Below are 23822 nucleotides of genomic sequence, written 5' to 3' on the forward strand. Positions count from 1 at the left end.
TTTAAGTTTGGGAATGTAACCATTTAAACTGAAATAGTTCTCTTAAGATAATTGAGATTTTAATTCTCCATGACGATTATCTTGGAACTACACAGTATCATTTAGGTAGATTTCCTTCACTCGCATTCAGATTTAACTTTAATTTTATGGAAATTGTGAAAAGACCTGCAGTGGAAAGGTGGCAGGCAGCTGTAAGCCTTTGCTTGTCTTGTGTACCGCCTGAACATTACTATTCATTAAAATAACCTTCACTTTGTAGTAACACTCAAGCTGTAAACAGTCAGCTTAGATTCTGGAGAACACACAGCCCCAAAAGTAAAGAAATGTCTGTCTTTGCAAAGTAATTTGTCGAGTTGAAGATTATTGTTTTTCATCATGGTGACCCTGACTTGGCTGGCTGGGTGCATATACAGATTAAGATTAATGCAGTTATTCCTTGGCTAAGGTCTGCCTCTTTCAGGGCACATTCTCCCTAATGACATGATTGATAGGCAGTCCCAAATCCAGAGAGGAACTCATTAATCATGGCATTGACTGAATCCAATCATTTGCTTCACCTGCACAGTGATGGACAGGAAAGGATACAATTCAGGGGCTGACACTGAGACACTCTTTTGTCAGAGGGCCTCAACTTTTTCAATGTCAGCGTCTATACAACCTGACAAGAAATTTTGCTTGCAACCTGTACGCAGCTTCGAAAAGATATTTACAAACTTCTTTTATTGCAACAAGGTCTTTTTTGTTTGTTTAAAGAACTCTAGGTAATGAATATGTCTAAGAGTAGGATTCGCTGTCTAAGAGTAGGATTCGCTTTATTTTTAGCAAGCTTTATACAATTGTAAAGTTTTTTTAAGAGAAACTACATGTGGAAACAATATAAAAGTTAATGTCCAGCAGCTGGGTATCATTTGGTTTAGTCTTCAGGTCAGCGGCACTGACTCTTAGCAGAACTAATTTTATAATCATGGCAAAATCTCAGTAATGAACTGCAGTATATAGCTGATTACACCACAGTAAATTTCATTTAGTCTGAGGAACAGTGGAAAACCATGCATTTTCTTAAGAATACTTAGATTGCAAACCCTAACATGATCCTAATAGCAACTGTAAGAAGAAAAGTGGTGTGGGATATATATGATGTACGTTGAATACCATGATTTCTTTTACACTGGTAAAGTTGGAGAATTTTTTTTTTAATTTATGTCATTCATCGTTACTATGTGAATAATGTTTAAAATCAATAACAAGCGAATGTATTCTTAGAAATGTTTCACAAATAAAAGTTGCATATTCCGGTGTGGTGATGATAACCCTTTTCCTGGAAGAATAATCAGGGTAGTGACTTTTGCTCGGTATCCTTACCAAGAAGAAACAGGACAGGGGCCATATATTTTTAAAAGGCAACAAGTGTCAAAAGGCCAATTTAAAAACCCTCAGTGGTAAGCACACTGCCAGGAAGCGCCCAGCCTATATTTAGCATAATAGGCTCCCCCTTTTGACACTGTAATTAGTCTTTAATGTGTTCTAAGACAGGTGTAAAGAGGAATCTACAAAAGACAGAATACCAAAGCTATTTCTGGCATCAAAGATACTTTTTATCCTCAAAGAGAAAATACAAATTATTTCTTACATGTTCTTAAAAAGAAATGTTTTGTTTTCATCCCATGATTATAGCAATTTCAACAATTGCAGTAATGGGAAAATGTTTTATAGATAGGAGTACAAATGCAATAAAGAACTGTTTTAAAGAAACGATTCAATTTTTTTAAAGTGCTTTCAGGTGCTTAGTTCTGAGTCACTGTTTCTATGGGCAGGGGCGGTTTGGGAAAGCTTACCTATTTGAGCAGTCTTTATGGTGCTTTGAATATGAGATTTACATCGACTCTCCACACTCAATCTCTTGGATTATTTTCCATCTTTACAATTCTTCACCACTGATACTTATATGCTTTCTTTGTACTTAGTGCATTTATGACAATAGAGAAAAGCACAGCCTTAGAAGAAGGAGATAGTGCTCTTGAACTGACTGAGCAGAAAATAAACATGATGGTCCTGGATATCTGCCACAAACCAGGTGGCGGCGAGTACCTGCGGCAAATTTATCACATCATGCGGCTCAATGAGGTAGGGAAACGGCCTTTTTACCGAGCAATTAGGTGTGTACTGGCCTGAGGCAGCGTCTGCTGGCAGCTAAGGGTTAGTCAAGGAGGTGATAATACTTCTTAAAGTCAATACCAAACTCAATATTGCATTATTAATAGAATCTATTCAGCCCCGGCTGTTCTGCATTTGTATAGCAGAAGCTTCACCGAAACAATGTAGGTTTTATTTATATGGTTTAAACAATAACACGGCTCATAAACTCCGTTCAGTTCTGAATTGTATAGACTAGACGTGTAGTTTGGGAATTGTGTGTTTGTGACTATTAAGCTGATGTTAAAATCTGCTGTTTGTGAAGTGATGAATTTTCCGGAGAGAGACGTACTTCTTCTCCTATAGACGTCATACTTGTCTGGTGAAGTTGTAGATTTCTTGCATAATGAGAAAACTCGAGAAGAATATTGAACCATATTAGGGAGCAGCTAGATTAACCCAAGAAAATGCATTAATGCATGGACACTGGTTAGAGCCGATGTCATGCTTGTCTACGTCTCTGCTGGGTTAAGCCTCTGACCTTGCATGTTTCTGGCTGTTTGAGCAAAAATGTAAAGAGCAGGTATCTCAGCTATGGACTTGGAACAATACAAGTGTGCTGACTTCATCAGGTTTTTAATTTGAGCATTTGTACCTGAATTAGAACGTGACATCTAATGTGAATTAGAATTATGTGTTTATGTGCAAATGTATGAATTTATTTTTCGGAATACTAAAAATTCTATAATATGAATAATGGGAAGCTATAGTGTTTTATCTCAATGAGGTAGGCCTTAAAAACGATAAATTTCCGAGGAGTGAATTAAATTCTACCACAACATTTTACAACCCAGTTACATAAATGTTCTTTCCGCTACCACCTACCTGAAAGTTACTTCAAGTAAATTTTGTTTCCTGGCTTTCCTAGAGCTAATCAACCAGTCAATAAGCAGGTGATGTAATAGTGCATTCAGTGATCGCCTAAAAAGAATGTGAAGGATTTGGGGCTGTGAGAAATGGTCCGGTCCCTGAGGCACCAGAGCTCAGTGTATAATGGTTAGCAAATTACACAACTGATTCCCATTTGCTAATGATCCCTCATCATTTGTTTAGGGTTTCTGTGTGGGGAACTCAGGAGCTCGTGGCCTTGGCTAACTGTTAGCAAGACCACCATTGCGAAGTCGTGGTCTTCATCGGCATGGCCGCATGGCCACCCAGATGGGCCTAAGTGACCACGGTGATTACTGAGGAGCAGATGCGGCGGGAGGCTTACCCTCAGATTCTTAGGAAAGTGGCGTTACCAGAGTTCTGAGAACAGGCGTGGCTGGTAGAGATTGCCAAGCTGGTAGACCAGTCCACTTTTCAAAAGCCCTTAACATGAAAAAGATCAGTAATAACCAAGAAGCAAAATTAAGTTGAGTATTTACTGGCTGTCAGCCACCTGTTCTATTCAGGAAATCGAAAGGCTGATCTTCCGTCATAGAATCTGTGGGCCTCTGAGGCCGCGGCTCTGAACAGGTCTGCTGCGACCCCTGATGTGTACAAGACTCTTCACTGGGGCACTGCCACATTTTGATCAATGAAGTTCCAAGTTAGGATTTTTCTTTCCTTACAACTGAATACGCTTACTGTTACGGCAACGTTTATCACATGGGATGTCAAGCGAAGTCCTTGCTGATTGTGCTGAGAAGCATCGCGGCAAGGTAGGAAGAGGCGTACTGGGAGGTGAGGCTAGACCAGGGAAAGCAGTGAGCCCTTTGCCTTGTGACTACTAGAACATTTAGACCCGCAACAAACTCAGTAACGGCACACGGCTGACTCAGTGCCCAGCGTTGTCCTAACGGCGGCCTGTATGTGGAGGCGTCGTTAAGCTGTAGGTGTAATTGCACTGTGAAGTTTGTTCGCCTGCTGAGTAGCACTATGAGTCTTGAACATTTTCAGGTGTACTGCTGAATATGCTTCAAAAAGGGAGCATAGATACAGCGGCATTTACAGGTACGGGCCTGGGCGAGGGGAAGAATGAGTGTGCCATCGAGTCATAACAAAGTTCTGAGAGGAAATGAGTTTAAGAGTGTTCGTCTTTGAGATAAAGGAAAGATGTGGGAGCATAAAAGTCCAGTGGGTGGTGGAAGAACGTGGCCACGAACAAAGATGAGGGAGGCCATGACGAGAGATTTTGGTGGCCTCACTGAGGGTGGTAGTTGAGGTCATGGGACTCTCCAGCAGAGAAAAACACAGAAACGGTAGGTAGAGAAATACATATGTAACTGCACAGGGAGGGTGTTCAAGAAAGGATGTTCAAAGAAGAATGTATCTTTTCTAGAGAAATACATCACATTAGCAATAAGTCTGGTTAAAGCGACACCAAAAAAATCAGGTTTTTGAGAAGGGGTGGTGACGAGTGACAATAGTGAGAAGATAGTGGAGAGGTCAGAGAAATTAACAAGGGAGAAAACACCATTGTGGTCCCAGCTTGCAACACAGCACTTGATCTCTTTTGAATTGTGGAACAAGGACAACAAAAAAGCCAAATGTAGTGATGTAAGGGGAAATCAGTTGAAACAGATGGTTATTAGCCAACAAAGCAGTTGTTCTTGTTAGAATCTTTTATTCCTTTTCAAAATTTTACATTCAGAAATCATGATGGAGAGAAATTTTATTTCTGTATAAAAATCTAAATCTAGGGCGCCTGGGTGGCTCAGTTGGTTAAGCAACTGCCTTCGACTCAGGTCATGATCCTGGAGTCCCGGGATCGAGTCCCACGTCGGGCTCCCTGCTCAGCAGGGAGTCTGCTTCTCCCTCTGACCCTCCTCCCCCTCATGCTCTCTGTCTCTCATTCTCTCTCTCGCAAATAAATAAAATCTTAAAAAAAAAATTTAAAAATCTAAATCTAAGCATAACACTCTTTTCTGGTGGTTTTATTATCTAATGATACTTAGGAGTCTCTGTAAATGATGCTACAGAATTCATCTAAGGAGATGTCCACAATGAGCAAATTTAAGAAATGATTATCATAGTTAAGTAGCAGTTGCTTTTGATGTTTAGGGTTTTAGGATCTAAAATTTACCTTCCTGGATGAGGACGGTGGGCATTCTCTGTTCAGGAAGTTATATTATAGAGACACAGGAAAAAGCACAATGAACTGAGACCAAAGACGTGGCTTCTCACTCACTCCTGTCTAACTTCAGATTCATCCGTGACTTTTCAGAGCCAACTGCCGAATGTGGTGTGGGCTAGAGTTATTCAAAAACTTTTGAGTGCCTGCCAGTCTCCTGGGAAATCATGTTAGTAGTTAGAGTCCCTTTGGGGTGGGGCCCGAGATTCTGTTTTTCTAACAAGTTCCCAGGCTGACTGGGCTGGGCTGGGCACCAGACTTTGAGTAGCAAGGGTTTTCCAGATGACCTCTGAAGTCCTTTTCAGCTCTAATGTTCTCAACCTAGTCCTACTCTTGAAGAAAAAATTATATTTTGACATACTGAAGAACTTTTATATTATTTTATTTCTTAAATGACTTATTAATAGTAAGTATTTGATGGTTTACATGGGAACCTTGACGTCATTTTAATTGTCATCTTCCAGAAAGAGTCCAATAAAATAGGATCATTCACCTTATTTATTTATGAATGGAAAATGAAATATAAAGCAGTAGATTGACTTTTTTACCCAGGCTGCCATGGGCAGTTGGGGGATTAGAATTACATATGTTGAGCTTCATTTGAACCTTGATATTTTTCAGTCCACAGCATGGAAATAGAGCTTAGGAGTTTGGATTATAATTAATTCTACATAAAGGAAGATTGCTTGCAGTGAAATATCAGAGTACTTAGCACTCTGCTGAGCATAGAGTAGATAACAACTGCACTTAGTGAATGAATGAGCAATCTTGTACTGTGAGGAATCATGCATCTGAGTTAAGTTTTGGTAACCAGGCATGTTAACGCATGAACCAATGACAAAACAATGCCTATTTAAAAGATTCTGATATATCAAGCATACATTCATTATGTGAGAATTTGTTAAATGGTTTTCTAATCTAGCCTATATATTAGGTGAACCTGTTTTTGATGGGTTTATTGCAATGCTGATTGGTATTCTGCTATGTTTCTTCTGAAAATGTATTCTGTCCTGAGGCAAGTAATACACTGTAATCTAGCAAATGTGCTGAAAGGGTAGATTTGGATATTGATCAGTGTATTTTTAAAGAGAATATATGCTTCCCACCATCACGACTTGTAATTTTTTTTCCCCTTGAAGGAATATTTAAAAGAACAGCTGTTTTCTATGAATGGTTCAGAGGAAAAGCCATTACCCATCAGACCTTTAAAGACGACCTTGAGGAGTGTGGAAGATCAGCCTTCTGCCTTTAACCCTTTCCAGGTGTACAAGGCATTTAGTGAAAACATGCTAGATCAGGTATGTGGAAAATAATAAAGTTAACTTAAATGTGTGATTTTTTTTACATAAATAAAGGAAAAAGGTGCTTTGTGTTTGAATACTTACAAGCTTTTTTTTTTTTTTTTCTTTTTTTGGCTGGGAAGCAAAAGGCCTTGTTCTTATGTGGTCTGCGTGAATTGACTTTGGAAAAGTTATTTTACCTTCTTTCTGTTTGTCAAACTGATTCATATGTTTGGTCTGTATAATTTAACTTTTGACCAGGTCAGTTCGCCATGGGCAGAGGGAACATCTGTTTGACTCTGTCTACAGAAGGCCTGAAAAACCAGGCATTTTGTAATGGTCTTCTCCCTTGCTGCCCACCCCCATCCCCAATCCACCCACTCGAAGAACACCTTGCAATTTTTATGAATTTATCTAAGTTATAAGGGAAATAATAAAAGAGTTTACAACTAATTATAAAGCCTTGACTTGCTATTTTAAGTGGCATGAGGTAAATTTCCCTTTTTATAACCCTAAACATTTTCAAATGAATTTGCAAATGATCTTAAAGTCCGGATATTTGGAATAAAGGTAATGTAATAAATTCCACACGTTTTTAATGTCTAATTATGCCATTGTTTAAGCTACCTGCTTCAGTCATTATATTAAAAAGGTCATATTTAAGCCAAAGTATTTGAAACCTTAAGTTCTTTTGCTTTGGTTGTTCTTTTGGTGAATAAAAAAGGGAAAAGCCTCCTGACAGACTCTTTGAACTAACAGGGAGAAGAGAAGGATTGCTTGACCTAGAGCTCTGAGGAAAATAAGAATTAAAACAATGGCCTAATTCGGGATGCAGATAATATTTTTGCCATGCCTGTTACAACCCTAGTCTACATTCATCAATACCGTAGTAGAATAAGACCTTCAAATGCTGACAACCCGGGGCAGAATTCTCCTGCTCTATGACAGGATTGTGGTGCTCCATTAATCAGCAGGTGACAGGGCATGGTTCTTAGAGGATTTTAAACATTGGCCTGGACTCTTATTATCAAAATTGTTTAGTTTTAAGGAATTTGAAAACCAAATATATTGTGTAAGTTTGAGTGTATTGTCTGCTTTTCTCTGTTGTACATTAGATTGCTCCAAACCATAAATAATCATTGTAGCTGTTAAATTATCCTCACTTCGTTTAAATAAATGGCATGTTTTATTCCGTTCTGAATTATGAGATTATCTTTCACAGCAATTTTTCTCCTTACTCTGTTGTGAAATTACCTATTAAATGAGAAAAAGGAATGTTATTTATATTTACAGGTTGTTCTAATTTCCCCTTTAAAGCATTTTCTTATCCAAAAATAACATTATTTCCACACTCTAATTAAGCTGTGTCTTGTAATTTGAGTCATAGCACTTCTAAGTCGTCTTTTTTTTTTTTTAGTCAAGTTTCTGGGTGCTAAAAAATAAAAACTATCAGTTGATAGATGAAAAAGTTGCCAGTGATTTCACTTTCTTTTCAAATAGTCACCCTCTCAGGGAAACTTGTTGGGCAAATGCCATTAGCACTTGGGAAGAATAACGACTCAAGAAATTGATTTATATTTTTATAAATAATGACTACATCCCCAAATGGATTTATAAATTAATTGCTGTCTTATTGGAATAAAAACCTTCTTCTGTGGACATGATTGATGTTATCTGTCTAAGTCCTTGTTCTGGACCCCCCTCCTTCTTAGTTAGTCTATCACAGCTGGAGCTTTAATTTACTGATCATATTAACTCTGATTAATAACTAACAATAGCGTGTTCTCATTTATCAACAGTCAGCCATCACAAAATGGAACTGGAATTGGTCAAACTTGCTGCCAGATTATCTGGGACTGGATAAGATGACCTTCAGTGTACTGCTCAAAAACAGGTAATGAGATTTGTGATTTGGGGGATCTGGTTGGGGGAAAAGGGTATGTATATATATATCCTTTACATATTAGATATATAGAGAGAGACCTATGTGAAAATATACCAAGTATACTTTGTAAATGCTGTTTTTCCATAGTAAGTATTTACAAAAGGCAGTAAAAATTTTTTCTGAGATGAAATTAGTTGGTTTTAGTCTGAATTTTAAATATGTTTGACTTCGTGTGTATAATAGTTTTGCATTGTACACACCAAAATTTATCAACTTGAATGTCATTATAATACTTTGTATTTGTTTATAATAATTTAATGAATGCATACAAAATGGCAAGCCAAATCAACCAGTCTAATCAGGGAAACATATAAGTAAAACTGTCGTGATCGAATTTTTTGCTTTGAAGCCAGTAATTTTGGCACTTTGTTGCTATAGTTTCAGTTACATATTATTTTACACACACACACACACACACACACACCCGCACACCCGGACAATCTAATAAAATGGTAATGTGATCTTAGCTGGGAACCTACACATGTAATTTATTTTGCACTAAAGTATAAATATTTCCTTTGTATTTTGGATCAATTAACATGGATTTTAAAATACTTTAAAGTCTTAACTGAAAACCATAAGGTGTAATCTTTAAAAATTGGATTTCTCTATCTAGTATGACATTTTCATCTAAGATAAATATGTGTGCAACTTTTCTCAAGTATCATTTGTTTGCTTATAGTTCAGTACGAGAAGTATTGTTATATAATCTTTATGATGTAGAATGTATTTCCGTATCTTTTTTTTTTTTTTTTTTAAAGATTTTATTTATTTATTTGAGACAGAGAGAATGAGAGAGAGAGAGAGCACATGAGAGGGGGGAGGGGCAGAGGGAGAAGCAGACCCCCTGCCGAGCAGGGAGCCCGATGCGGGACTCCATCCCGGGACTCCAGGATCATGACCTGAGCCGAAGGCAGTCGCTTAACCAACTGAGCCACCCAGGCGCCCTTTCCATATCTTTTTGATACAAAGATTAAATACCATTTTTTCCTGAAAGACAGTAATGACAGTGACATAATATAACCGTCAAATCATCTTTGACAAATCTGGGTGCCTATGAGAAAATATCAAGACGGGGAGATAGCCAGTGTTTCCCGTAATTTCCCAAATGGAGGTTAAAAAAAAAAAGGCAGCTTTATTGAGGGTAAAACCTGTCGTTTAAATGTGTGGTCACAATGGTATTCCTAATATTTCACCCCTGAACAAAGCTCTCCTACCCCATAATGGACGAAGCTGAACAATCTAGCTGAACAATCTAACTTTCCCAGCAAGCTTACCACCTGGCAGGCACTAGTTGAGAATGCGCTGGATTTGTGCACAGGTCCCCCAGAGCTGCTCCTATCCTCTCCCAAAGTTGCCTGGGAGATGGGAGGTGGGGGTGGTAGAGGAGAGACCAGGTCTCCTGTTGAATCTATGGTTACATAATGTTTACACGATGTTATGTGTCTCTCTGGAAACAAACTAGTAATGGTAAGTCAGTTTTTTCCTGCTATTTGTAAAAGTTTGAGTTGATGCAGATTAACTGTATTCCATATTACTAAGTTTTTTCAGCTGTAAATTGCTGCTTCTAATCCACTTAATGGTACTTTAGGGGCAACACATCCTTCAAACCTTTCTGTATTTGCTATGTATAATATTCACTTTGAGGTGAATTTGTGTTTTTACAAAATTGCATGTTGTTGTATTTGTGTAAAAACTTTAATCATTTCAGGTAGGACAATGCCTATTAAAGTCTCTTTCCCTGAGAGAGCACATGCAAGAGTGAGTGGGAGAAAAGAACTCCCACAAATTTAGCCAGAAGTAACAGTTCAAAACACTTCTCTTGGAAAAGGGTCATGAATATTTAATAGAAACAGCTAGACTATCACCTTAATAAGAACCTTGGAACTTTAAAGAATGGTATGAAAAGTATTCCACTCCAAACTACTATATACTACAAGCTGCAATGAACATAACTGATCTACCTTAGAAGGATGAGGGACACTTGAGAGTTTTAATTATTTTTTAGTACTTTCCCATTTATTTTAAGAATGTAATTTATGTGACTTGATTAATTGAACAAGTAAGGAAATTGTTATTTTTTCTAAGAGACTCTTGTTGGAACTTACTTGAAAATGCTGATTTTTTTTTTTTTTTAAGTAGTGCATTGAGTTTTTGACAATATGGCTATTTAAAAAAATACATTTGACAGTGAGACCACAGAACATTGAGCTTTAGAATGAGAGTTATGGATGTTACCCTACATCCACAAAGTGATATTTCTTATGTACTGTTGTGATTTTGGGAGGTGGGCAGAGCCAAAGAAGAAAACCTAGAGCCGTTCAGCTGAATATGCTCAGCTCGGCAATTAAACTTGTTCTCTTTTTCTTTCTTTAATTGGTAAGTATGTTTATACTACTCTATCCCTGCACTGTGGTCAAGCGTACATATGGGGATGCAAATGTTGTCTCAGGACATAATGTTAGAAACAATACTGAACTCAAATACACATATATGAAAAAAGTTGAAGAGAAGGGAATCCTTTCTATTCACCTTCTAAATGCTTTTGTGTATGGTCTTCAAATTTCATATCATAAGCAGATCAAGTGTGGACTTACTCTCTAAAAACCCCAAGCCTGGAGTGAGCCAGACCTCTCTCACCCCCAGAACAGGATGGAGATGGGAAAGCAGGATTCCTGAGTTCTCAGTCCCTATTGTCAGCTTACCTTAGGAAAGTTACCTAAACTATTTGAGTTTGATTTCCTTGTCTTTAAAATGAACTTGGGGAGCCTGGGCTCAGGTCATGATCTCACAGGGTCCTGGGATCGAGCTCCGCATGGGGCTCCCTGTTCAGCGGGGGATCTGCTTCTCCCTCTGCCTGCAGCTCCCTCCCCCCACCGCTTGTGCTTTCTCCCTCTCTCTCCCTCCCTCTCTCTCAAATAAATAAAATCTTAAAAATAAATAAAATGAAGTAATGATAATTACTGTATCTACTTCATGGAGATTGTTGACATAATCAAGAATGTTAAAGGATATGGCAGTGTTTTTGAAAGTTGAAAATACAACACATGATTTAAAAAATATGCCCATAGCACATAGCGGTTGTATCATTGTCTGCTGGGGTAAGGAGACAATAAAGGTCATTAAGCATTATCAGGGAGCTAGAGGTGGTAGATGAAGCAGTCAGATTATACCTGATGTCACAGACACTGAGGTTATGTAGCTTCTAGGCTTAAACCAATAGTGAGAGTCAGAGCAAGTGTCAGGTCAGAGACCAGGCAGCAGATGTATGACTCTGGAAGACAAATGGTGAGAAAACGGGCAAGAAGGGGAGGGGGCATCTAATAGCCACTGAGCCACTCAGGAGATACTCAAGAGATGAGCATGGGAAGGACAGTGCAGACACATGAGAAAGGAGACATGTGGTGGTACCAACAGTATCTGTATCGGAGATAATACTGCTATTTGTTCTGCAAGCTGGTTCTGTGCTGATTCCAAGGACAGAACAAATCTTTTTTTTTTTTTTTTTTAGATTGATTGATTGATTTGAGAGACAGTGAGAGAGCAAGCATGAGAGCACGAGTGGGAGGGACAGAGAGAGAGAGAGAGAGGGAGAGAGAATACCAAGCAGACCCCATGCCAAGCTCGGAGCCATCGCAGGGCTGGGTTCTATGACCCTGAGATCTCGACCTGAGCCAAAACCAAGAGTCTGATGCTTAACTGGCTGTGCCACCCAGGTGCCCCCAGGATAAATCTTAAAGTGACCACCTGAGTACTTGGCGGGGATGTGCCCTCCGCTCGTTGTGAGGCCTCATCTCAAAACAGCTCTCCCCAATTCATGGTGTCCTGAATTCATTGTCTTCTTCCTGTTGTTTGGATTTTCCAAGCTCTTTTTCATTTTAGGGTCTTTGTACCTGCAGTTCCCTTAGCCCTTCACATGGTTGCTGCCATCTCGTCCATCTGGGGTACGTGTTACCTCCTCACCCATCTAAAGTTACCCTCCAGGCCACCCAAGCATTCTACTCTACTGTGTTTTCTTAATTGAGTTATCACCGTCTGAGATCTTTCTGTTTGGTTGTTGTCTCCCAATCCTGCCTCCCAGGGTAGAATATATACTTCATGGGAGTAGCACCCTACCTGTCTTACTCAAACCATATCTTCAGTACCTAGAACAGCCGTTGGACACACAATAGGTTTTGAGTAATATTTGTTGAATTAATTAACAGGCAAATGAGGAAGAAGAGTACAGAGAAAAAGTCAGCCCCTGACAGATGAGCACAAAGTTGGCATTCTCTAAATGTGAGGTTGGATCAATGTCCTGTAGATTGGACAAGTATACTGTGGGAAATCTCAAGTAAAAAAATTTATCTAGGTGCATGTTCATTCTCTTCATTTTCCAAATTTAGATGAAAATCTAGTTAAGCTCTGTGTGTTTAAAATGCCTGTTTTTATTATTATGTGAAGTTTGGCTCAGATTAAAAGCATGAAACGCTGGTCTTTATTTTTAATTAACTGATGCAGTTCAAGTCCTAACCTGTTTAGCAACAAAGTCTGTTCTTTATTCCAAGATTCAGAAATCTTTTGACATTTGGGTGATAGGGTTTGTATTCATTAAATGATACTAAAAATACAAGCTGAAAAATTTAAGGTAGAGTTAGCTGACAAAAGTATCTAACCAAGCCTTTGTAAATTTGTGATTTTCAAGGCATTTGGAAAAAAATGTAGTAGCTGAGACCTCAGAGAGAGATCCTGAATATATATTAATGATAGATGTTTTTCAATTTAGAAAGTTTGCCATTGTGGGGAAAAAAGGCTCCTTCGAGGTTCAGAAAATCAACATATATATCAGTTCTATGCCTTTACCTTTAATGCTATGTAAGAGTAAGTACAGTGATTGTACATTGATCTTTTGAATCAGTTTCTTACTATTAGTTTCTTGCTTTCTTTCTCACTCACTTTAAAATAAATCCAGACTAGCGAATGAGACGGCGATTGCATTTGCAGGAGAGTTCACCAGAAGGGACACTGTATATTCCTACATTCGTGGCGAATCTCCAGATTGCCATTTTGATATTGTTTTCTTTGTCACTGGAACAAATTTATGTTGCTTTACCTTATTTATTCCAGACTAATTCCCAAGAATTGTAGTGTTGAAAATAATCTGTGAATACAGAGGAATGCTATGCTATTTTAACCATCTAAATATACTGCATATGAGTTTGGCTTCGAGTTGAGCAAACACAATTAAATACGATGGCAGGAACAGCAGAAGGGGTGGTGGTGGCAGATTTCAGGCTATCACTTTGGGGCCTTTCCAGGTGGACAATAACCATACATCTGAGAGGAAACAGAGATTAGAAACCATGTTTGAAAAGAGCTGTTGATTTGTGGAGTTGATTGTTTGCTTTTAATAATAATAATTATTAAGGGACCTTTACGCTGTATCAGATGATAATGTGGGTGCCCTGCGGTGTGCAGAGAGTAGAAAATATTGTCTGTGGCCTCAAACTGCACACGCTGCCCTCGGCAACGTCCGGCCTCAGGCAGCGCCGACATTAACTCGAGGTTTATGGCTGCGCATGGCAGTAAATTCTGGATGCAGCAGCGGGCTGCCTGGTTATGGAGAAACCATAGTTTAAGAAAAAAGGGATGCTGATCTTAGAAATACACACCTCTGAGCCATTACATATATTACATATGCAGTGGCATTCAAATCTGGGTATTTGTCATGCTCTGGCTCCCTAAAACTCCCTTTCCTTCCCACCTCCCCCAAAAGGCAAGGCCTCAGAGACTCAGTGACTCTCTACCCCGCATTAGTGTGTTCTCAAGCAGGAACAGGCTTCCCTCTCATCCTTAACACCCAAAGCAGCATGCCTGAAGTGTATTTAGGATATAAAAATGTAACACGGTGATCCTCAGGATTTCCAGGAGTTCAGGCTTCGGTAAGTGAACGGAATAAGTGAATGGAATAATCCAATACCTGTGTATCGTTTTCTATCTGGTAACTTCTATATGTTGTCCTTTATGGTGCGTAAAGTACTTTCCCACAGATCTTCTCTGACCCTCCCAAGAACTAGGTAATAAGAGACAGGTGCCAGTGAGGTTGCAAAACATTAAACAACATTCTCAAGGTCAGAGATAATAAGTGGCATCTGGAATTTAAAATGAAGTCTTCTGATTCTGTATCTGGGACTTCATCTACTACACCATATTCCTGGTCAAGATTTTTTTTCCAGTTGCATTGAGATAATGCTTGACACATAACATTGTGTAAGTTTAAGTTTGCAAGGTGTTGATTTGATACACTTATGTATTGCAAAAATGATCACCACCATAGTGCTAACTAACACCCTCTATCACAGCACATCGTTGCCATAGCCTTTTTGTGGGAGGAGCATTTAAGATGTACTCTCATAGCAACTTGCAAGTATATAATACAGTAAGAACTATAATCCCCATGCCATACATTAGATCATCATCTTTTAACTGGGAATTTGTACCTTTGGTCAATTTTGTTAATTAGCTGTATGTTCAGAGTAAAACTACTGATGATAATGAAAAGAGCAAACGTGAAGAGCACTTGCCACCTGGCTGGCATAATTTAAGTGAACTGCATACACATAATTAACTATAGATCCTTAAAGTAACCTTACAAATGGGGTACCCTATTACCCTAGTTTTCCTGATAAGGACACTCAGGCACATAGGCACACAGCACTAAGTGATGGTGCTTCAATCTGGTTCACGTCCATGTTCCTCACTTCTCTCTGAATTAGAGGGACAGGGTAGTCACAAAGAAGGAAGGCCAGGTTGGAGACTGTGGCTAGAGGCTGAGAAAGACATTATACAACACAAATATAAAAGACATTCACAAGGAAGCTTGGGGGCTCGTTTAAGTCTGTTCCTACGTTGCATAAAAGTTAGGTACGATATGTTCTCTTTGAAGACAGCGTGGCCCAGGTATTCTTTAGGTGGAGAGGAGCAATGCTTACCATTCTTTCAGAGTCAGTGTGTCTTTTCAAATCCTCCAAGCAGATGCCAGATAGGATGAGAGGTGCAAGAAGTTTTTCGGGAGAGCTGCCCATGAAGGATAAAGTGGAGAGGGAAGGGGTAGGAAAGTGAACCTTCAGACCAAGTTGCTGATCTGATAGCTGCGAAAGGAGGGTGGGGAGGAGGGTTGGGTAGAAAGAGTTGTGGGTAGCAGGGTAGGGCTAAGAAGGTTTTGACAAAGCCAATGAGAACTCCATGAGCGAAGGTCACATGCTGGAAGAGTCTCACGTCCTGCAAGAATGGGCTGGCCCTAGCACCTCCATTGTCCTCAGACACTGGCAAAAGTCCGCTTGGGAGAAGCATGACCTGAGCACACGGTAGATGCAGGGGAAGGACAGCTTAGGGACAGTGGTCCCTGTGCTAACCGTAGCAGGAGATGTGGGTGGCGCCTTTCCCCCTGGCTACAGTAGTGGGGATGCAAACGGTGGTACTCTGGTATGAGAGAGGTTATATGTGTATGTGTTGTGTAAGTGAATAGGAATGTGATTTAAATAAAAGTCTCCATTACTTTAGGGAAGTAGAAAACAGACTACCTAAATAAATAGGTTAAATGCTATTGACAGAAATACAGAATTGGCAACATTTTGATGAAAGGAAGGTATAATAATTTTCTCAAAAGCAGCTATGGGAGAATTTTTCACTTGTCAAGTTGAACCAAAATTCACTTTGTAATGAATTTTCGCCTACCTAATTATACATTCACATACTGGCACTTTGGAGTTCTTACAATATATCAGAAGCTATTAAAAACTTTCTTGTATGGAGTACATTCTTTTTTCAATGACTGTTCTTTAAGTCATTCCCCTGTCAAATTCTGTTCAGACCCCAAAGCCTCTGTGATGTTTTTCTACAAAAAGTCTTAGCATAGGTTCAGCCAGGAGTAGCTGTCATAGACCCATTGATTCATTTTGGCTGAAGATGAAAATACCACAGACTACTTTTTAGGCTTATTTGTCACCATACAATATTTATGTTTATGTTACTATATCAACATAAAGACAGGAAATGATCTCTTTGAAAATATTTTCACTAAGACATAATTATGAGAGAAATTTAAATGTTTACTAAATATAATGAAATATAACAAATCTGAACAACTAATGTTCACTTTATATGATATTATTTCAGTATTTCTGTGATCTGTTGTATATGAAACTAGTTAGGATACCTATAATGCGTTCTTATATTGTAAATGAAATTCTCACCTTTATGTACCCTGAGAATACAGCTCTAAATTTGATCCCTGCCCCCCCAAATAGGAGATCTGGTAAAAAAAAAAAAAAATTTAAATCAAGATATTTTTGTATCCAGAATATTTGCATTAATATAACTTTGAAACTTATTTTGTAATAAATTATAAGCAATACGTACACATGTATTATTTCAAATGGTAGAGGAAGATAAGATAAGAAATAGGAAAGCTCCCCTTACAGAAATCCCATTCGCTTGTAACCATTTGAACCATTTCTGTTTTTATTTCTTTCAGTTGACAAATCTAAGGGATATGCTCTACCACTAATTTTTTAGAAACTAACAACTTAGTATTACTGATCTTTGTGATGAAAAATACAGAATTTAAGTTACATTACCTCTTCCTATCCCCTCCTCTTCAAGCTCTGCTAATAAAATTTAATTTTAGCTCTTCCATTGGTCACTTTTATATCATATGTTATAACCTCTATTTTTAAATTGATTTGTTCTTTATATATACGTATTTTTATTTGACATAAAATAAAATTCACTCCTGGTGTATAGTTCTGAGTTGAAACATGCATAAAATTGTTTAACAAGCATCACTATCAAAATCACGCAAGAAGATTCCCTTGTAGTCAATTTCTCCCCCATCTCAATCCCTGGCAACCAATGACGTTTTCTGTCCTTATTAAGATTTTCTTCTTTCAGGAATGTCATAGTAATAGAATTCTATATTATGTCACTTTTTCAATCTGGCTTCTTCTACTCAGCATGATAGATTTGAAATTCCTCCCAGTTGTCTGTTCTTCTTACTGTAGAATATTATAGTCCATTGTAAGATGTTCCATTGTTGGTTGATCCATTTACCTGTTAAAGGACATTTCGGTTGTTTGCATTTGGTGATTGTGAGTAAAGCCTCTGTAACCTGTGTAACCTTCTGTGTGGGTTTTTCATGAACATAGGTTTTGATTTCACTTGGGTAATACATAGAAATGAGAATGCTGGGTTGTGCAGTGCATTTACGTTCAACTTTGTAAAGAAATTGTGTCTTCCTGTGTTTTATGCTGCCTAGGAGAAATTTGATGCCAAAAGGATTCTTTCCCCCTTTTTGTCTCCCTGGATGCTTTTTTTTTTTTTTTTTTTTAATTCATCATCTACCCCACCCTTCCCACCACCCCTGTCATTCTGAAATGAGATCGTGTCTATGTGTGAGTTTTTGGTTTCTCTTGGCATTGAGTAGCCCCTTCAATATTGTGATTTTCTTGAGATTTTTTTTCTTGTTTTTGATTATTCCCTCTGCCCCCATCCCCAGTTACATCTATATCCCTTTCTGGCATTCCTCTTAAGACAGGTGTTCTGATTTATTCTTTCCTCGGATATTGCTACAGGCTTCCTGGCCATGGTCCTCCTGTTCTCACACTCTCCATATCCTTTCCACTTTTTTCCTGCAGCTAACTCATTTGTTTCTGTGGCTTTAAGGAATGATCCTAGGTCTCAACATCAGATGCCTTCAGGCCTGGGCAAATAATATAAATTTGTGAAGGCAAGGTATAATACAATAGGGGGAGGTAAGAGTATACCTAAGGGAGAACATCCAAATTTTATTTCTCAAAAATGTTCTGTTGGCTAAGAAGGGCCAGTGCTCAGGATGGCTTAGGCCCACCACCGCGAATCTCTACAGCTGTGCTGTGCAATCCTCTGTAGCTCCAGTCGTAATTGCGCAGTAAGACTCCAGGTCACATACACGTAGATCGTCACTGTAATAATACTTTAATGTAATAACTCTCACCTCCTCTAGAAGGCCTAACATCATAATTACCTTCATCTGAAAACTGCCTCCTCTTGAGAGTTGCGTGATTTCTACTGGTGGCACTAACGTTTTTACGGCCTCAGCCTAGGAATCTTGAATGGCTTTGCAAAGTTTCCATCTCCCATCATCTGTGTTGTTGGACGGCAGAAGCCCGCTAGTCCACCCGTCTCTTACACCGTCACTTTCTATCCCCCAGCGCTGCCGCTCTCAAATCCAGAGCCCCACCCGCTGATGGGTAGATCACCTGCTTACTCTCGCCTTGACTTCCAGTCCATTGATCTCTGCTGGATTAATGTGTTTTTCTCCTTAACATTTTCCATCATTATCAAAACCAATTGAAAATAGCATTATCATTTTAGGACACAGAAATAGTGTGTTTATAATTTATTGCCACCACCTTGGTTCAGCTCTTTTCTCCCAGTTCCCTTTATATGTACACAGCAAATACCTCCTTTTGCACCTCGCCACAAGGAATCTACATTTACCATCGCAGGTTCTATGTTTTCACCAGACTATTTTTTGTCATTCATCGATGCAAAGATGTAATTTTTATTTTGAATGACTTAGAGCATTATGCCAAATTATCACAGCACAATTTAGCCATTCCGGATTCTTGGTTGGTTTTGTTTTTCCATGTTACACTGCCATGTAGGTCTAGATTACTTCCTGACGCTGATAGAATAGAGGTGGGAAATAAAAAGACACAAGCAAACTTGTATTACAAATTACCAAATATTCAAAGTGATAAAAGATAGAGTGAAATATATAGAAATATATTCTGCTTTGAAACTTAATGGTGGCTCCACATTGCCTACTGCACCAAACCCAAACTCCTGAGCCCCAATTTCAGAGCCTCCTTCATCTGGTGTTTCCATTATTTCCTTTATAATCCCGCCATCCCTTTGCCCATTCTGGAGTATGGCAACCTGTGGTTCAAGTCTTTCTCTACTAGTCTCCTTTCTCTTACCTGCATGATAGAGATCATAGCAGCACATTCTTTTTGAATGGGCAGATCAAAAAAACCCCAGCAAGTTTTTAGCACAAAGCCTGGAACACAGGAGATGCTCTATAAATATTAGTTAAAACTATTTTTAGCTATTGTTCAGCTCTCTTCTTTGCACAGGCCAGAGTAAGGTAAAGCAAAAACATGTGGCCAGGGATAAAATAGTAAGGCACAACCCAAGCATCCAGATAATTGTAAAATGAGGGAAGGGAGGACCAAGGAGAAAAAACAGAAATGAGAAAAGAGAGGTATAGAACACTATTAGGTGTTGGCTGTGCGATGCATGGTCTGGGTTCAAGGCAGAAGGTAAGCTCAGGAAGCTGAAGCCTGGTTATTCATGAATCTGAGGCAGGACAGGTGTGACTAGAAAGGGCCAATATTTAACGGTCAGTCAATCAGTGAGTCTGTATACCAGTTCCTGTTTTCAGCTGTGGATTTTGAGTTACTCAGAAATCAAGATCTAGACATGGGGTCTGAGTCGAGTGTTCCAGCATCCATGACGAAACTTGATCTGGACATTTGTTCTGAGGGATGGAGACCCCCCCCCATTGCCTGACCAGGACTGAAGTTCACCCCAGATCACTGATAGACTGGAGGCTCCAGATGAGAAGACTGATAGAGCCAGAATAGGAGAATGACTCTTGGGAACTTAAGCACTTCCTGGTATCTGTGTCATTGACGTCTGCACCTTTTTCTGGGTTTCTCCCCTGTGCTCCCCTTGACTGTCACCCCCACGTCTGCCCTTCACCTGCTGAGGTCCACCATCAAGCCCCTCTCCAGGCTCAGAAATCTCAAAAATCCCCCATTTTCCAAATTCCCAGGGCATTTATAGACCGTTACACATGTTAACATCCAGCATGTGCTACCCTAAATGTTCTCTAATGTTTTTGGTTTTCTGTCTCCCCGGATGGACAGTCAGCACCCGGAGAGCAGGCCGCTCGGACTCTTCTCGCTTGATGCTTGCACCGTTAGGTTCAGTGTTCAGAGCGTGGGGCTGTGCAAGTCATGCTTTTTGGCTCCGAGTCTCAGTTTACTGTTTTGGAATGACTGTCGTTTGCTTTTAGGCCTTTCTGAGATAAGGAAGGGATCGGCAATCAGAAAGAGGCTTTGTTAATTCATTTATTAAAAACTTCATTAAACTATTTTAAATTACATATATGCTCAGGAGAAGTGAATAATATGGACATTGTGGAAAGTAAAAGTCACTAATCCCTTGCTCTGCCTCACCATGTACCTTGTAATTCCACCACCTGAGGTAACAAATCTGTCCTTTTCTCTCATTTCCATTTAAATCTTAAAATAACCTTCAAGGATTAAGTCATCATTCTGAATAGAATCTTTTTTTTTTTTTTTTAAAGATTTTATTTATTTATCTGAGAGAGAGAATGGGAGACAGAGAGCATGAGAGGGGGAGGGTCAGAGGGAGAAGCAGACTCCCCGCTGAGCAGGGAGCCCGATGTGGGACTCGATCCCGGGACTCCAGAATCATGACCCGAGCCAAAGGCAGTTGCTTAACCAACTGAGCCACCCAGGCGCTCCTCTGAATAGAATCTTAAAAGAAAAAAATATCAGGATGAATATTGTGATTTAGAAAAAAGGTAAAAAGAGAGTATTCTAGCTTTCTGTAAAATGAAAGTTTTTAAAGCCACAGAGATATACAGGATTTAGTGATTGACCTGGAAGCTGGTGATTCCCTTACTGTCAAATAGTTGATAACTCCAAATTAATCAATTAAAACCTATAAATAGAGTCCCAGGATGAAAGAATTGGTCTGTCTTTGGAAAGGAGTCAGCAACCTGATTAAGGTTTTGTTGTTTACCTGTCTCACCTGCCCAGTAGGCTCTCTTCATCAGGATTATGTTTTTGCTGCATTTGTGCATCTGATTCAGCCCAAAGCCAGTGATGGACATCTACTTGTCCATTTCAACAATCACATCTCTAAAGGACTTACAGGTAGTCAGGACTCCCTGGAAATAGGTAACTTTGGATAAAGGACAACCCAGACTCTCGTTACTTCATTATGCAGAGAATACATTTGGCAGCAAATGAAAGTAAGGTATCCTATAACCCACAGACTACACTGTGTTGATTATAAGAACACTTCCATCCCATTATTCAGTCCAGCAAGACTTTGAGTAAATAGATGGATCTGTGACTGTTTGTTCATTCATCCATCCATCAAACATTCTAGGCGCAGCAGATAAAGAAATGAGCCAGACACAGCCCCTGCTGTCAGGGAACTCAGAATCGAGCGGAGAAGACAGACTAAAAAACCAGGGGCTAGAGCTATCCTAGAGGTTCATGCAAGTTACCAGAGAACTAGAGTGAAAGATGGCAGAGCTAACTTGAATGCTGGAGCGGTCGGGAAATATATCCAGGACGTGGTGATACTTAAGCTGTGTGTTGACAGTTGGACCTGAGTCAGCCAGGTAGCCAAAGTGAGAGGCAGTCTAAAGAGAGGGTTTGAGGTAGATAGTACCACAACAGAGATAGTTAGTTTGGCTCAAGTAATGGTCTCTCCACTGCATCTTTCATTTTAAAATCAATTCTGTTCACAGCTTTTAGGCACAATGAATGGTAGGCTGCTTAGGACAAAGTCAGATGCTGAATTGAGTGAGGGGTGGTACGGGGAGAAAGGGGCACCTGTCCTATTTAGGCTTATCACTGGAGAATACCAAGAGTTGCAGCTTCTTTCTTATGAATCCTTGGCCCTGCCCGACCCTGAAGGTTTTCAGGCATGTGTAAGCAATTGCAGGGCCTGTGTAATTCATGGATCAAATGGCCTTGTAGTCTGTCACTAAAATTCTATTTGCCTTCCATTTATATGGCTTGGATGGGACTTACCTTCATGAGGGCACTCTTGGTACATGATTGATGGCTCTTCAGACAAGTTATGCTAGTTTAATAGTGGCCTTGGTCAACTATGAGAGGTGCACCTGATTTGTCTTGCTCTTAATCTCTCCGTGTACTTGCAGCTTGTCCTGGGGCTGCATGCTGTTCTTCAGGGCTTCAGTTTCTCCGTGGAGGGTAGAATTGCCTGACAGTGATGGTAACGCCCAAGAGAGGTAGTGATGCCTCCGACTCAGCATGTTCAGGTTTGTTGCTGTGAACGGGCTGGTCTGAGATGGCCTCAGCGACATTTCTAGACCCCAAAGGGTTTCTGGAGCAGAAATGAAGTGCAGTTGCTTCCCAATTAATTGTTCAGTTTTTCTTCATTTAGCAAATAATCTAACAGATTTTAGGACGGAAATTGGATTTTTAGCGAGTACGTGCATGTCAGCTATGGATATTTGTTCAGAACGACTCTGCGAATGTGGATGATATGTGTGATGTTAATGCATTCGTTGGAAATAATGTTATTTTTCACAAAGTAAAAACATTCGTAATTTTGCTACAAGGGAGAATATTTGCTTCCTCTCACACATTTTATTTAATAATTTTACTTCTTTAAAAGCAAAACAGCACACAATTTGAAAATGAAATTTCCCCAAAGTGTTCAGTTTGCTAATATGTTTTTCATTTTCTTCATTATGCTATAGTGGAATGTTGCCATACTTTGAAATGTGCAACTTATCTCCCTGGAAGCAGCAGATGGTGTGACTAGTGTGTCTTTTGGAACAGGATTTATCCTGAGAGATGGCATCTAGCACTGGGTGAGAGATCGCCCTGTCCTCAAAGAGCATTGACTCCCACCCTAATTACCTCATTACAACATTTATGTTAATTATTATTTTTAAATATGAAAAACCTTCAAAAATGAGAAGGCTTTGGCTCTTTTTAAAACTTCCTTTTTCTTAGTTTGTGTAAGAAAACACTTTATGTAAAAACTATCTGCGTTTCAATTACATTTGCAAGTGTTTTCTCTCATTGCCTCACTGCTAGAGGACCAGCTGACCTCTTGGGCAGGACTTGATTTTAATGCTATTTCCACCCTAATTTGTGATCTGGTCTTTAGCTTTGGAAGCCTGACAGTTTCATTTCATATAGGAATATTGGCTCACACTAACCAAACTCAACGGAGACTTTTGTAAAATCCAGAGCTCCATTATACTAACGTACAGTGAAAAATACAACTTCAAGCAGATCTGGTAATTCTCTCCCTCGAGGTGAATTGACATCAGAAGCTGGGTCATGACAAAAAGGTTTATTTGGGGAGTAGAAGTAGGCCATCCCTCCATGAAGCTATGCCTGCCATTAGGGCCTATTCACATGCTGTGAGTCATGGTGTCCTTGCTTCTGCACTGTGCTAACAATTTTTTATTTTTTCTGGACATTTTTAGTAACCTGCTGGACTACTCTATTACATCATCTCT

The 23822-nt window shown here is 39.3% G+C and overlaps 1 protein-coding gene across 6 annotated transcripts in view; it reads left to right on the forward strand.

Annotated features, from left to right (window-relative positions):
• KIAA0825 (KIAA0825 ortholog) overlaps positions 1 to 23822 on the forward strand; it is a 399405-nt gene that overhangs the window by 190294 nt on the left and 185289 nt on the right. For all 6 annotated transcript variants that reach the window (XM_036094057.2, XM_078067063.1, XM_078067062.1 and 3 more), the window contains 3 exons: positions 1965 to 2124; positions 6388 to 6546; positions 8328 to 8422. In XM_036094057.2, the coding sequence (XP_035949950.2) occupies positions 1965 to 2124; positions 6388 to 6546; positions 8328 to 8422 (414 nt within the window). The remainder of the gene's footprint in view (positions 1 to 1964; positions 2125 to 6387; positions 6547 to 8327; positions 8423 to 23822) is intronic.

The sequence above is a fragment of the Halichoerus grypus genome, chromosome 2, assembly GCF_964656455.1.
Source record: "Halichoerus grypus chromosome 2, mHalGry1.hap1.1, whole genome shotgun sequence".
NCBI classification, from domain to species: Eukaryota; Metazoa; Chordata; class Mammalia; order Carnivora; family Phocidae; genus Halichoerus; species Halichoerus grypus.